The sequence below is a fragment of the Oryzias latipes genome, chromosome 9, assembly GCF_002234675.1.
Source record: "Oryzias latipes chromosome 9, ASM223467v1".
NCBI classification, from domain to species: Eukaryota; Metazoa; Chordata; class Actinopteri; order Beloniformes; family Adrianichthyidae; genus Oryzias; species Oryzias latipes.
In genome coordinates, this window is record NC_019867.2 from 26649858 (window position 1) to 26665703 (window position 15846).

General features: G+C 40.0%; 1 protein-coding gene across 6 annotated transcripts; it reads right to left on the reverse strand.

The window, feature by feature from the left end:
• Window positions 1-825: 825 nt before the first annotated feature.
• Window positions 826-8599, reverse strand: LOC101164900 (cytochrome b ascorbate-dependent protein 3). Of its 6 annotated transcripts, none has more exons than XM_011479583.3 (7): window positions 8554-8599; window positions 6954-7065; window positions 6356-6560; window positions 2400-2608; window positions 2156-2310; window positions 1911-2079; window positions 826-1829 (listed from the first exon to the last, which is right to left on the reverse strand). In XM_011479583.3, exons 2-7 carry the CDS (start codon window positions 7056-7058, stop codon window positions 1803-1805), a joined length of 870 nt encoding a protein of 289 aa, XP_011477885.1. In that variant the 5' UTR covers window positions 7059-7065; window positions 8554-8599; the 3' UTR covers window positions 826-1802. The 6 variants fall into 6 exon arrangements, with proteins under 6 accessions (XP_011477885.1, XP_004072829.1, XP_011477888.1 ...); XM_004072781.4 differs by having other exon boundaries at window positions 8444-8589; XM_011479586.2 differs by having other exon boundaries at window positions 6838-7065; window positions 8554-8579.
• Between the last annotated feature and the right edge of the window lie 7247 nt (window positions 8600-15846).

Genomic DNA, 15846 nt, shown 5'->3' on the forward strand with positions numbered 1-15846 from the left:
GTCGCCCGGGCGGCGGTTGTTCCCTGCCGGTTCCCGTGTGGTGTTGGGGGGAATCCGGCTGCCGCTGCTGGTGCGGTGGGGGTCTTGGGGTGGGGATGGCTGGGCACTCTCCCTCCTTCTTTTCACGTTCCACCATCCATTTTAGAAGAACATAAACACTCACCTGAGCACAGGTGTCAGCTCAACAGACTGAATGACTGAAATATTTCACACTAGTTGGTTTTAAGGCATAAGTATGCGTGTGAACACTATCTGTTTTGTGTACATGTCGACAGGTGGACATTTTTGCAACTAACAAGTGTGTTTATAACATTTGAGTGTGTGTGTGGACAGGCTCCGCCCTTTTTTTTTTGTTTTTTTTTTTACATTTGAACCTTACCATAATGATTAACAACCAGTAAACTTGTTGCTTTATGCTGCTTCATGGTCTTATCCCCTTTCCCCTCCTATTATCACCCCCTACCCCCCCTCTCTCTAACGTCCCTCTTTCTTCTTCCCCTCTTTCCTTTTCCGTCCGGTCCAACACCAAAGATTTTCAGACATGTTTGAAATTAATAAAGTTTGGCCTCAATTACAAAAGGGGTTTATTCAGACATACCTTTGGTTTGTCTGAAGATTAATAACCCCTCTTGTTAAAGTAAAATATGTCCAACCCAAGAGGCCCTCAGCTCTCATCTGTCTGCCTAGCTGTTGGACAGGACAAGTTGGAAAAAAAAAAAAAATAAATAAAATAAAAGAGTTGTTCCACTTTTGGATGTGTTAGTTTGCAGCTCGTGGTTATGTAGCAGTTGGGTGTTTATGAGGACACCAACATTATCTCACCAATTCTGTTTTGCCTCCTCATTTGCATTTAAATTTCTTTTTCAGTTTATATTACAGCATCACAGCAGAAAGGGAGAAAAACAATCACAGAATTTGTCCACATGTCAAGAAAAGACGGTTTCCACTTCAAAGTATGTCTTCTCTAATCAGAATTTAGCATGTTGGAAAAACTTTTGAAGATGAGGCAGGCACAAGAAATGGATGAAGAGATATTTCTTTTCATAACAAAAAGAAAAAAGTGCAGTGCCCCTCATATACATGGTTTAAATGTATATATAGATGTAGACTGAATAGAAAAAGATCATAAAACATGATGATATTTAAACACAAACATGTTTTACATTGTTTGCAGATCTAGTAAAAAAAATCTACACCTGAGTTTAGCTCTGCAGCATCGGCCAGAAGAAATGCTGATCATCTATTTTATTTTATTTTATTTTTTATTTCTGACCTGGCTTTGGTTATTATTCAGTGTTTTTGCTGCAAACCACAATCTGGTCAAAGTTAGAAACTAACCACAAAGTTTTGAGATAACATTAGTTGACCAAAGTGGTAACACAAAAATTATAACCTCTCATAATGACAATGCACAAAACGTTGAGGTCTTCCGTTTAGAGTAGTTCCTGATTCAGAGTAAATATACATGCTACTTCTGCAAACCTTGACTAGATTTTGGAGCAATGTCATCTGTGTATCTATAAATAGTTTGAATGTTGATTATCACATTGTAGTAAGACATGGTTGGTCTGAATTATTTGTATACTCTGATATCATCATAACATCAGCAAAAAAAATCATAATTTGTAAAAAGAAAGAAAAAAAGGCATTTTTATTCATTGTTCAAGTCATTTTAAATATATTTTCAAAATTATATTAGAATGTCACTCATAGACTTTGCTACACGAGGTAATCTGCTGCTTATAGGACTAGAATGGCGAGCGGAATCCTTGCTGGTCAAATTTTGGCGAGCAGCGATGCAATCAATCACTTTCTTCACGTAGTATAGGCTGGAAGAGAGAAAATACACAGCATTTCTGGTTACACCTTTGACCCATCAGATCCTCTTTTTGTTTCAGGGATGCTCTCACCGCATACGTCCGGTCCTCAGGGCTGGAGTCAGGTCTCTGCCATTCGCTGGTGGACAAAATCCTCAGAACAATCAAACCGAAAACTACGATCAAAACCCCTAAAGAGTTTCCCACCAGAGCTTCAGGAGGTAGGCTGGAGTATGGCTGAGTCTCGTTGGTTTGTCCTTTTCTACAAAAAACAGGAAGAAAAAAAAACCATTACAAATGTTTACATTTGTAACTACATTAAAACAGAGGCGACTCACAGAGCAAAGAAGAGTTTCTCGTTGATGCCAGAGATGCTGGCGGCGATGCTGAGTATCAGGATGCTTCCTCCCAACCACACATGGACGGGTTTGAGGAGCTTGCGCATTGATAAAGGAGTCCAAGGCAGGAGAAATCCAGCAAAACCAGCTACCCACTGCACAGAGGAGTGAAAGGGAAAAAATTACCAATTGTGAACTTGGCTCTCATAAAAAACATTAATAAAAATTCTAGTTCCCGTTTTACCTGTATGGCAAAAAGAGCCGCGGCTGCAATTCCAATCCAGCTGTGCAAAGAATAAAGGTTGGGAATGTTCTTGGCGTTGTGGTAGTTAAACACAGCGCAGAGTCCCACAACGGACAGGATGAGAGAGAGGAGCATCAGCGCAGCATGGAGGAGCTTCCAGGGGAGTTTGTCATAACCCCAGGTCAAAGGTATGCGGTACAACACGGCGCCTGTGGGAGCAACAGAAGTGTGTCCCACTCCCATCATCTTTTGATCTCTTTTCAAATCGTTCCCAGTGGTTTTTTAAAATCAGGATTTTGCGGTTCTTAGATCAAATCACAAAAACTGTGTCGTTTTCTAGGACATAGTTTCTACAGAGCGGCAGGAGCTCATTGGAAATGTACCTCTGAGTTGTGGGCGGGACCATTCGCTTGAAGCACGACTGTCCCCACTTCCCGTCCCCCATCCGTTTACCCTCTCTGCCGCTACTTTACAGTTCCTCACAACCTAAAGTTACATTACTGGAGCAACAGAAATGGCGAGCAATGTTGGAGCTGATAATAAGCTAATAATAATAACTCTAAGTTTCTTGTTTTTTTTCATGTAACTTTAACTTAATTTCAAATTTAAACTAATAAAACTATTTTTAATTTATTTGAACCGTAGTCCCTCAGCAAGTTGTAGCTTTGCCAACAACAAATAATAGAAATGACAATAATACCAAAATGCAATGAGAGGTTGAAGGTTCAAATAGAGTAGTCTCGTGTGTCCCGACATGGGGAACATAAAAAATATCTCGTTCCCACAAAATAATTGAGTTGTGCGAACGAAATAATTATTCATGTCATAAGTCATTCATAAACACGGATATACTCTCCATCCGGCTGCAAAAGCCGCTTTCAGCGTTAACTTCTGTCTCTGTGACCCACATTCATTCAAGAAAGGAAAAAGACAAATAAGAATGATAAATTTATTGTTGTCTCAATGGATATAAGAAAAATCTCATAAGATTTAGGATGCCCAAGCTTTGTGCTTCGCCATACCGCAGGGATTCTCCGGACATAGCTCAGTCACAGAGCTCTTTTGCTCGTCATGCCGGCATTCGGGCAGCTGGTTTGGACTGACTCTCAATAATTAAAAGCAGTAAGCCTAAAATAATCTGCTATTACTTGTGTTTTCCCTTTAACTTGAGCAAATTACTTCTAAATGTAAATGTTAGCAGCCAACAGTCCTGCCTTTTATTATCAGAAAGACAGTAGAAAGTGTTGTAAATGTTTATGTAGATCAGTTGCTCTTCTTCCCCTTTTTCTTCTGCATTTCCTTCTATGAAAAGTGTCTAAAGTGACGAATTTCAAATCTCAAATACAGCTGCTCTGGATTGAGGTGTAAAGACAAAAAAAAAAGTTTCTATACATGCAAATGATTCCTTAAAGACACACTGAGAACATGGTATTTTTAACATGTTCTTGGGGATTTCTCTTATGATTGGGGGACTTATATAAAGAAATTTATGCTAAAACCGACATTTCTTTTAGATATTTCTTTTTTCTAATCACTGTGAATCAGATCAGAATAAAAATTTTGTTGGAAAATGATTGTATATCTGACGTAAAAAAAAACACGCTGCTCCATTCTGATGCATCCACTTGCAGACAAAGATCCATGAACGTCTTTGTTTTCCTCGTCTGAACTGGTCTCTGGCTCAGAACTGTACAGCTGGAAAGCTCCAATATTGAACGCCATTTTTGCTGCACGACAAAAATAAGGTTGCAGGGCTCCAGACTGCGCATTTTGCGACCAAACTTTGCAAAATTGAATTTAACATCCAGTCGCACATGTGCTACCAGTACATTTGCCTCCCCCACCCTTCGTATTTTTTTATACATTAAACGTGGAAGGGGCACATCAATGATCTATGAAATAATCAATAAGACACGAGCGCACACGCACGCAGGCAGACACACACACTCGCGCACATACTCATGAAACGCGAGCACGTACACTCTCGCGTGATGCCTGTGTGTGAGGCGGCCACTGCGTGTGAGAAGAAAGGGAAAGCCACTGTGAGTGGCTAAAATGCGTGTAGGGGGAGGGGCCTAGAGATAATTGAGTGCGCGTAAACATCTGTGGGAAGGAAACGGAGACAAATATCACAACCTGATATGTGCGTCTGAGCTATGGGTAAGCGAACTATTGATTCGTTCTTCCGACCTGCGGCTAGTGTACCAGTGCCAGAGCGTACAGCAGGGGTCTCAAACTCGCGGCCCGCGGGCTATTTGCGGCCCCCACGATGATATTTTGCGGCCCCCGCCTTATAATGAAAGTTTAATATTAAAGCAGCCTGCCAGTTTGTATGAATGACACTTTTTCATTGTCGTGCGCGAAGCTGACCAACCAATCACAGTGGGGTAAATGACTCTTGGGGGCGTGACAATGACAGGGCTTGAAAGCAGGACACCTGACAGCTCCCTCCCCGGACCACATTAAGGAGTTCCTTACTTTCCTTTAGAACGCTCGTAATTTTCTACATACATGCAGTACGTGCTGAACTTTTCTCTGGGCCGCACAGAACCAGAGGAAGGTTTAGGTTTTGGTTACGGCGGCGCATCAAACGGTTATGCACGGCCGTTACGGCAGCACGCCGCTCCTGCGGGAGTCGGGTCAGCTGAGGAGAATAAATGTCCCACACCTACATGCGTGACAGCTAACGGGCTTGAACTTTAAACACGTGCGAGCAACAACAAGATTAGCCTTAGACACACTGAAAATACGTGGGGAAAATGCAACGATAGACGTGTTTGAGATGAACCGGCACCTCGCCTGTATCGTTGGGGACACCAGAAAGGGGGGGGGAGATGAAGGCGAATCCACAGCGACACTAAAGTAGAACAGGAAATTGGAGTTGTCCTTAACATTCAATTTAGTTTTAATATTCCTCTCCCTCTTATTGTGATCTGTGTTATTATATATTTTATGATTATTTTAATGTTTTGTAATGTATGTGGCCTTTTTTAATGAATTGGTATTTTAATTAATCACTCCACTACAAAACCCATCAGGACACATGTCCCATAATGCATTGTTTTGTAGTCTGTAGGGCAGCTTTCAGTCAGTTCAGTACTAAATTTTCAGCTGTGTCCAGGTAGGTTTGCTCCTTGCTCCCACCCCTTTCTCTGATATTTTTGTGATGATTGACAGTTGATGTTGGAGCAAAAACAAAAATATATGTAACACACCAGGTGATCTGCGCAGCGTTGAGTTCACCTGGGTGATCTTAAACACGCTTATTGTGCATTTTGGCTGCACCTATTTGGTGTCACAAAGATAAATTTCCATCCGTTTTCTTTACTTATTTGTACTGTCATGACAGCGATGGTGATGTCAGTTTACCTGTTGTTGCATCTTCAAAAGTGCAGAATAAAATGTGACACTGAATTTGAAACAGCACATTGTAATTTCTGCATCTATTATTAAAGTATTTATTAGTAATACAGTGGAAATTAGTAGATTTGGTTAGCATGTTGATTTACGGTATGCGCCCCTAAATTTTCTGGTTGTGCCCCTAAAATTTTCAGTTGGGGGCCACTGTGCTCCTAGTGAAAAAAGTTAGTGTGGAGCCCTGGGTTGGTGGTGGGAGGGGCTTTAAGCTAGCAGGAGGTCAGGTAAACAAATGGGAAGTGGGGGACAGCTTACTCTACGCCAACAGACCCGCCCACAAAAGACAGTTTTTTTTTTTTTTGGCTAAAAATGTCATAATCATAATTAAAGAAGACCTCAGGGAAAGCTTTGAAAATAGTTCAAATGATGATAAGAGTTCCTCTCTAATAATTTCAGAAAGTGTATTAAATCTTAAAATTAGGAGGGATAAAAAAGAAACTTCTACCGAACTTATAGATTGTGATGATTATCCCTTTTCACCTGCCAGAAAGAGGAATACGGGTCAAAATATTGGAATGAAGCTCTTTAAATGTCCTCACCATTGCCATAGAGCACCACCAGGCCGGTAACCATTAGGACGGGGTGCCAGTTAAACTCCAGCTGTGAGCCATCCCAGGCAAAACCGCCGCGCCACAGGCTGTTCCACACGCACAAACAGATGACACAGGCAACACTCAAGCACAGGCACAGGAAGTAGAGCAGGTAGAATATCATCATGGAATTCATGCTGGACGGATCTGAAAGCTAACCCAGAAAGAGAAATCAATCAGACTAGAGACACAGAGCGACGAGAAATGAAACCGTCACTGGACTTGGAGGTTATTTGCATCTTCGACAGAGAAGGATCCACCTGCTTTTCCTTTGAAGCTATCATGTATAGAAAAAGGAGGTGATGTTATTAACCAACTATCAACAAAATGTGTACATTTTTACCAGAAACTTTATCATTTCAATAGACGAAAAGCTCAAAACAGGAATTGTTTATCCAAGCATGCCATGTAAGAAAGGCCACAAAACGTACCTCACTTTGTCCACAGCCGCAGAGACAAGTGACAACACATCAGCAGCAGCCAACACATAATGTGGAGAAAGGGCCTTTTGTCTCATGACTTCATCAGACCAATCACAGACACTCACGGTGCTCACTTCGTGTTTCTGTGGTCGAGGCCAGCTCTCACTTCCACTTGCAGCTGTGTTCAGTTGTTGGAGGGGGAAGCGGCTGAGGGGGCCACCCGCCTGCATCTGAGGACTGGAGGCATGTCCACATTTCATGACAAAAGCCACACACATGACTGGCACAGACAGGTGAAGCTTTCCATCAGCTGGTGCTTCTCCACACTGCACCTTTGACTCATCTGATGTTCTAAATTCAGCTCATCAACTGACCGGATGATGAGTCTCAATGTGGTCTGATGGAGCCAGTGTGGAGAGTGACTCATTACTTAAAGACCCATTCCAATAAAAAATGTTTTTTTATGTTTTTGTGGCATTTTAATCATGATGGAAGACATTTATAGAGGAAAAATTCAGCTTAAAATTGCATTTGAGTATTTTTTTTAAATCATTGTGAATCAGCAGCAGATGATAAAAGCGTTGTTTTAAAATGATTGTATTTGTGACAGAAAATGCGCTGGGCGGGCCACAAACTCGCTGCTCAGCTCTAGTCTGCAGACAAACAGATCCATCAACGTCTTTGTTTTCCTCGTCTGAGCTGGAATCTGGCCCAGAACAGAGGTGAATTTCTAATTAACTCCTGCCGCTCTGCAGAAACTTTGTCCTAGAAAAACGACACAGGTCATTTGATTTTGTCTAACAAACAGCAAAATCGTAATTAAAAGACCACTGGGAACGCTCAACAATAAATTAAACGATGATTGAAGTTTAAGTAATGCAAGACAGCAACTTTTTTTTTTTCACTGTAACAAAGATGTCTACGGGATTACTAATTATTTTTTGGTAAAACTAATTTTATCTTAACACACTGCCCCACATTTTATTGTTTGAGCAGTAAGAGCATAAGGCAATAAAACAGGATATAAGTAAACCAGTGTTGGTATTTCTTTTATTTGGTCTTCTATAGATCATCTTTGTTTGGCCCAAATGTTAATTTCTCTTCGCCAAACTGACTTTAATTGAGGGCTGCTCTTCCAATCATATTTTGAGAAATCTTAATAATAATTATTATTATTATTAAAGCTTAAGCTGTCTGCAATGCTCACTGACACAGTGACTGGGCTTTGCTCACTGTGTGCATCTCTTCAATCTTCCATATTACCAGATTTAGTTTGTTTATGGTTCTGCCTTTATGTCATCTTCCCTCTGCTTTCCTAAACATTCTCCCAAAACATTTCTATAAATAGTTACATCTGTATATATACATAGCAGAAGATTTCTACGTTGCTTTCAGCTTAAGCAATAGGAGGTCAGCTTCGTTAAAGTGAGAATAAGGCAGGTAATGTCAATTTAAAACTTTATTATTATTATTATGGTTTAAAGAATATTAATTTTACACGCGTAGTATCCCTTGTGCGCATGTGCTGCTTTCACTTATGTCATGCTACTCTTGCCGGCAAAATCATCGAAGCAGAAATGGTGACGTATTTTATAAAAATGTCTAGTTGGTCTACCTTCGTTTCAGGTACTGTCCGTGCAGATGTATGCCCCAAAGTTTACCAAAAGTTCACGGTTAAACTTCAGAGTAAAGGTGAAACACTGGTGTTCAGGAAGAGACATTTACCTAGGAGACTTCCGGGTTGATACCGCAAAGTCCTGTGGGAAAGCTGACCATCATGTTTTGATAACTTTCGCGCACGCGCACGCGCACTCACACACAAAAACGTGTACAAATAATAATGTTTAATTTAAGTCAAGAAACGTAGAACTTATTTAAAAAGTGAACTACTTTTAATTAGTAATATTTATGCAAATTCATTAACAGCAAAAGTCACAGTTTTAAATATATCTTGTTTTCAGTTTATGCAGTTTTAATTTAGTGGTACAAATGTTAATTGAAAGATTTGAAATAAAAGGTTGTCGTTTGATATAGAGGTCCCTGCAAGTCCAGATGTTTTTACTGCCGATGTTGGTTTTGATTCTGAAGTTCAGATTTCAGTAGGTGATTATAATATCTTATTTAAAGTCCCACTCTGATCATATTTTGATTTATTTTTATATTTTTTCTATTTTCTCCCTTTCAGTAATGCATCGGAAAATATCCCATAGGCAGATGAGTCACTCCACATACTTTTACAAGGCCTCAGATCTCTGACATCATGAAGAAGAAGGTTTAAGCAGCTGTGGAGGTCTTATGGTACATGATGGTGTAATGCATAGAATGACTGCTGGATTTGTCAGGGTTCAGGTAATGGTAGAAACAAGCAGTCTCCTTTCTAATGAGGAGTGGAATTTGCACTAACTCATGGTGAAGGCAATTAGAGAGAAACCATTACCACCAGTTGAAGCCACTACTGACTTTGTAGTTCAACCAATATAACTGTGGTGAAGCATCCATCCATCCATCCATCCATCCATCCATCCATCCATCCATCCATCCATCCATCCATTTACTATCAAAACCTGCTTAATCCCTTTCAGAGTTACTGGGTTGCTGGAGCCTATCAGGCGCACATGAAAGAAGGCTGTTTGAAAACGACCGTGTTTGTAAAGAGGTCTCTGCTCATAGCCCTCAGTAACGGGAAGGGGGGGCGGGTGTTCCTCGCTAACAGTCCCCTATTTTTTCAAAGATTTGCATCTGTCGAGCAGACATTTTTGGGTCTAAGACTAATTAAAACCTACGCAGAAACACAGCTGGACAAAGGACTTCTTGATGGAACTGAAGACGATGATCTACATGACAGGGTGATGGAACTGTTTTTGGACGAAAGAGAGGAGGATGGATTTTGTCTTTAAATAATCCGATTTTTTGATGAGTGAAATGATAAATGTAATAATAAATAATATTCCAAATTTAGGTGGTCATTTTCAATGTTTTTTGCTGACTACATAGCGAGATTTGTTTACTGTTTTGTTTTTTCAGTTTACTCAGAGGCATTTACTGTGGCTGCAGGAATTTTCAATATGCAATGCAAAGCTTGTTTCTGCATCGTAAAATGGTCAATCAGGGGTTGAGCGATTCAGACGTAGCACTACTGAAGGCTCAGGTGTGTAATGCACGGTCTGCCACTGCGATGTATAACTTTGATGTTGTGTATGCGGTGCAAAAATGTTAAAAATATGTAATTGATGCACAAATCACTAATGAATTTCACATAAACGCCTTAATAATTATGCACAGATCGTGTTTTATGTTGATTTACATGTTCTTTGCATGGCTTATTTGTACTGCTGGGGTTTTAACGTGATTCATTTGTGATAAAATGCCACATAAAGACCACAATTTTTCGTACTTTTTCCGTGTATATTCACAAATGACCAATTCTCATCCGTGCACTATGTGCAATATGTGTGACAGGACTTTTCATAAACCAGGTACCCAGAAGTTTAACATTTAGACAAATCAATAAACTACAAAAAAAACCTGTTCCATTTCAATAACAGAGTTAAGCGCTGAACAGCCCCATGTTCACAGCTCTGCAATATTTGCTTGGTTGCTGACATCCCAAAGCTTTCCTCCCATATGGAGTATGCAGTTTTAAAGCTGGCCCTGCACCAGTCCGGGTTTCCATCTATAAACACACCGGACGGTTATTCTGATCAGCAATGACAGCTAAAGACCTTTTTAATATTGGGTTGTTTTTATTGAAGCTGACTCATGCTTCCTCACACCCTCCTGTGGTTGTGGATCCATCCGTCTTCAGATCTCGTACTCCGTTCTGTCTGGAATTTTTGAGGGGATTCTGAAAAGTCTATTCTTTTTTATTCATTTTTTTAAAGATTTGATTAAAAGCATCTTGTTTTTCCTATGTCTACTTTTTAATTCAAACTAAAATTGGTTTTAGTGTCTAGAGACAGATACATTCTGCTTTGTACAAACACCATGAAACCAGCTAATTTTGGAAGTCTTTCCAACAAAATCTTGCTCAAATATTTTTCCATTCGTCAGACTGCATTGGGCTGACTGAGTCAAGCCTGGAGTTTTGTTTTATTGTCAGTACTTCCTACATTTATTATAGGATTAATCTTGGAGCTTTGGAATGATGTGACTACGTCGTACATATGAAGAAAAGCTCAGAGACACTTATCCATCCCCAAGCCAAGCAACTTGTTTTTTAAAACCTTTTCAATTTACTATCAGAATTTCTTCTGTAATTTCTTTTTCTTACATGACTTTTTGCACTGTGAAAGCTATCTAATGCACTGAAGGATTTATGTAAACATTTGACTTTTTAACTTAATAAAAAGGCAAATGTCACCTTGACTTATGTTGGGCAACTTGAAACTATTGTAAAAATCTTTCAGATCAGTTCCACTGCACTGCCTTTTACTCGAGTAGATTGTGATAAAAATTCGTGACTGTGTCTGAGCAACATCGAGCTACACTTGTCTCATTACTTCCATTAAGTTTTAATAATTTAATCCACATATCTGACGGGGGTTCTTTGTTACCAATAATATTTTAAGAGGTCTTTATTCCTGTTTTAATTTAATTTCTTTACAAACATTTATTTGTTTGATTTTAAAAGGTATAATTTGAAAATCAAAAAATAGGCTTTTACTTGTTCACTCTTACCTAAGTCATTTGTGCATTTCTGTCTTTGGGGTGAGGTTGTGAAATAACAGTGAGCACAATATCAAAAGCAGTAAAATTTTAACACAAAAAACCAAAACAAACAGAAAATCTTGGAAACGTATAAATTAGAAAATGAGAGGCCTAATGGGACAATTAGCCCATTTGTTCTTATTTGTTGTGTATATATGAATAACAATATGTTTAATATTTAAAATTCTATGACTTAAATATAGTGAGATCAGGATTTTTCTTTTATCCACTTCATTTTTGAGGACTATCACTATGTTCATTTAGCTATTTTATTTTGTGTTTTTTTAGTGAAATCAATCATTTTGAAACTTGAGTGCAGGTTTTGGTATTTGGATATGAAAAAAATAAATCCAAATTTGCTATCAGTGAAAAAAAAGAAAATTAAAAGTATTACATGCAATGTTTCTGATTAATGTCTGTACTGAAGTCGGTGACAGATTCCTTTTATCCAGATGACAACGTCTTGAGGTGGAGTCTTGGTTCATCTCAATTTCTAGGCGTTTATATCTGTATAGTAAAGCTGTTTGAAAGGCTCTCTGATCGGGGAAACCCGTTGTTTTAAGATCTGCTTGTTGTTTTTGCTCTTATAGTAGTTAGCATGTCATGATAGCGGGGAGCGAAAACAGACCCAGATGCTGGAACCTGGAAAGATCACGCGAGTCTTGGATATATAAAAGATTTATTGTCCAGGAGTATCATAGGAACTTGGGATGCGATGGCTGACATGGAGGAGATGGAATGTGGACCAATCGGTGAGTAGCGTTCCAGACGAAGCGTGGCGTTTTGGCGTGAAGCTGAGTCGTGGAGTTGTGGCTTGACTGGAGGGCAGGAGCTCAGAAATTACCGGACAGAAGGTAGAAGGGTGGACCCAGGTTGGCACTTGTAGAGATAGATCCTGTAGACAAGGAGGCAGAAGTGAATACACGAACGAGAGCGGATCTAGATTCAGATTATGATCACGTGACATCATGAGACAGAGTACTGCACCACAGAGGGCAACGAACTGGCGATGAATGGTTTCTGAGTGTGGCTGTGTCTGCAGCTCACCACTACACCAGGGGATGAGACACATTTAGATAACATATTTTAAACACCTAGCTGTTTGACAGCTGTTGGTACTTAAACACAAGGAATATTCTGAGACCTTTCTATTTACAAAATCTGATGTGCTAAGTATCTGAGCTGTCACCTTTATATCTCGTTGCTGCATGACAAGCAGATGGCTGGTAACAGTGAACATCCGTCTGATGGATGAGGTTGTGTGAGCTGATTTGTGACAGCAGAGGCATCGGTGCTGCTTTGAGGCGTCATTGTAGAGATGGCATCTGAGCTGACAGAAACCGTAAACCCTTCAGCATTCATTAGGACAACATTAGAAAACCATACCTGTCTTGAGCTGATACAAACTGGCAGTGAAGAGCACTGATGGGACTACCAGATGAAAAGAAGGAGTAAATGAGGCAGCAGGACGCTGACATGATTTTCAACTGAAGGAAAGACAATCATGAAAGTAGACTAACACAACATTAATTGCAGCTACATGATTGCATTGCAGAAGATGTGAACATTTTTTGTACACCACAGGGTCCAGCCTTTCACAAAAATGCATTCATTTAAAAGAAGTTACACAATTTGGCTGAATAGGACAAGAAGGATTATCTCTGCTATGTTTTATTGCTATGTTTGCTATATTTTATATATATTTAACATTGATTTTTTTTAACTCATTTGAGTTTAGTTACCAGTTTTCATTTAAGATGGTCTTAGGAAGCAACACAAAAGAGAGACATTAACCCTTGTGCTATCCTAGGCACTGTACCATTGGGAGTTGGGTCATCTAGACCCACTAGACAGTGCTCTGAACCTTTTTTCTTTAATGATTTGATCTTCATTGGTGTCCATGGATTACATGAAATCTTTCCACCTTTTTCCACCTTTGTCATGGTAGGGAGAACACGTCAATGTAAGGGTGGGGTCATCTAAGATAGCACAAGGGTTAAACCAACCGGTAGATTATTTCCCCGCCGTTATAGTTATTTCAGTTTACTTTAAATGAGGCCAGATGTTTTAAAGCTTAAAAGATAAGTCCTTGCATTAATAATAAATAGATCCGTTGGCAGGAAAGCTTGCACACAAATGAAAAGCGCGCAGTAAAAGAAGGTAAGAAAAAAACCTAATTCATCCGAAATTGACAGGGACTAAAATATTTCTTGGACATTTGCGGGGGAAGTAAACAGGGTCTGCATACATGTCTTTAACCACTTCCCTTTATATGGGTGCTCTTTAATTGACCAGAGGGTGCAGAAGTGGGCAAGCTAAAGCAGAACTACTACTAACTGGGACGTTGAGTCTATCTATCTATTGTCTTTGGGTTCATTTTGGCTCACAGTTTTTCACAGTTTCTTAAAAGAAAAAAAAAGACTTGACTCTTTGTTGTCTAGATTCATGGACAGGCCTCCAGCAGCACACGCTCACACTTGCAAGCATGCATTCCTGCACAGGCTCACACGCTCACCTTGAGAAGAACTTGAGATCAAACTTCAGATGATTCCTGCTGTCAGGTTTGGCCATATCTAAAGGCCGTGTGTTAAATTATGCTGAACATAAATGGACTTGTTCTAAGGTCACCAAGACAACGTGATGCCATGAACATGAAACAGCGCAGTTGTTTTTGCTGTCTGTGATGCACTTCCAGACCAGCTGCACTCACTGAAACAGTCATTAAGGGTACATTCAGACTGGAAAAGCTGTTTGGTTCCGGACCCAGTCTGCTTAACCCTTGTGCTGTCTTAGATGACCCCACCCTTGCATTGATGTGTTCTCCCTACCATGACAAAGGTGGAAAAAGGTGGAAAGATTTCATGTAATCCATGGACACCAGTGAAGATCACAAATAATTGAAGAAAAAAGGTTCAGCGCACTGTCTAGTGGGTCTAGATGACCCAACTCCCAATGTTCAAGTGCCTAGGATAGACACCCAGCCAAAATTAGGCAGTGTCTGTGCTGTAAACCTCATCCTCAGAGTGGAGTCTGACGTGATTTCAATAAATTGATCCTCCTGGGCAGAGCTCTAATCAGCAGGTGCTGCTGCGTTAAAGTCTCATATTTAACATGGTTGTCTGGGAAATATTTGAGAAAGAATCCTCGCAGGGAAGACGTGTACAAAGTGAATGATCCTTTATACAAAGTATAAATAAATAAAATAAAGATCACTGACTTTGTATGTTCTCAAACCGTGAGGCACGCCACCCTGGGGGGTGGGGGGGGGCATTTCATCCATTGTATGCATTTCTCCATTCTTTGACAAATTTAATCACAGTTGCAAAAAAAGGCAGGTGCAGGTATCCAATCCGTACCAGGTTGCATGAGCAAAATGCGTCTAAGTCCGGTAGCATTATTTGTTCTTTTAACCCTCGTGCTATCTTAGATGACCCCACCCTTACATTGATGTGTTCTCCCTAGCATGACAAAGGTGGATAAAGGTGGAAAGATTTCATATAATCCATGGACAGCAGTGAGGTTCACAATTCATTGAAGAAAAAAGGTTCAGAGCACTGTCTAGTGGGTCTAAATGACCCAACTCCCAACGTTCAAGTGCCTAGGATAGCACAAGGGTTAATTTGGTCTGGATTGAGCTCTGAACCTTGTGTTTGGTCTGTATTCAGACTGCTATCAAGCAGCCTTTTCTTATTCGAACCAAAGGTAGTAAACAAAACTATGTGAATAGAAATCTCTTCACTAATTGGTCAAGTATTACGAGGGCGGAGAAAAGCAACTAGAGACAGAAATTATGGAAGTTCTGCCCTTTGCAGTTGTTGTCAGGATAGTTCTTTCAAACTTTATATTTTGATGACCAATAGTCTGCATCAACGTCTGGCCCAACATATTTTACTTCCTTTTTTGGCCCGGTGCAGGTAAGTGTTTATGACATATCGATTGTCCGGAAAGAGTGAGAAGCAGTGTGTATCAAGTTAAAACTTGTTTGTCCGAACACATTTCAATGGCTTGCTGTGTTTCATCGTTGTGGCGTTATGGCATTGTTTTGAGAGGACAAGCTTTAAAATGACATCACAGCAGCGCCTGACACAGAAAAGCATGTAAGACACATTTTCAGCTGTGTTAAAATAAATGTTCTTACAAATAACAGTCAGACCCTTTTTCCCATTTTAATAACTCGTCAATTGTTGCTTGACATTTGTCCGCAGCTCATCTGCTCCTTCATTCCAACTATTTAGATCATCTGACCACCAGCTACGGTGGCCATTTTGGTCCAGTTGTCCTACTTCGAGGACAAATTGCACTTAGACTGAG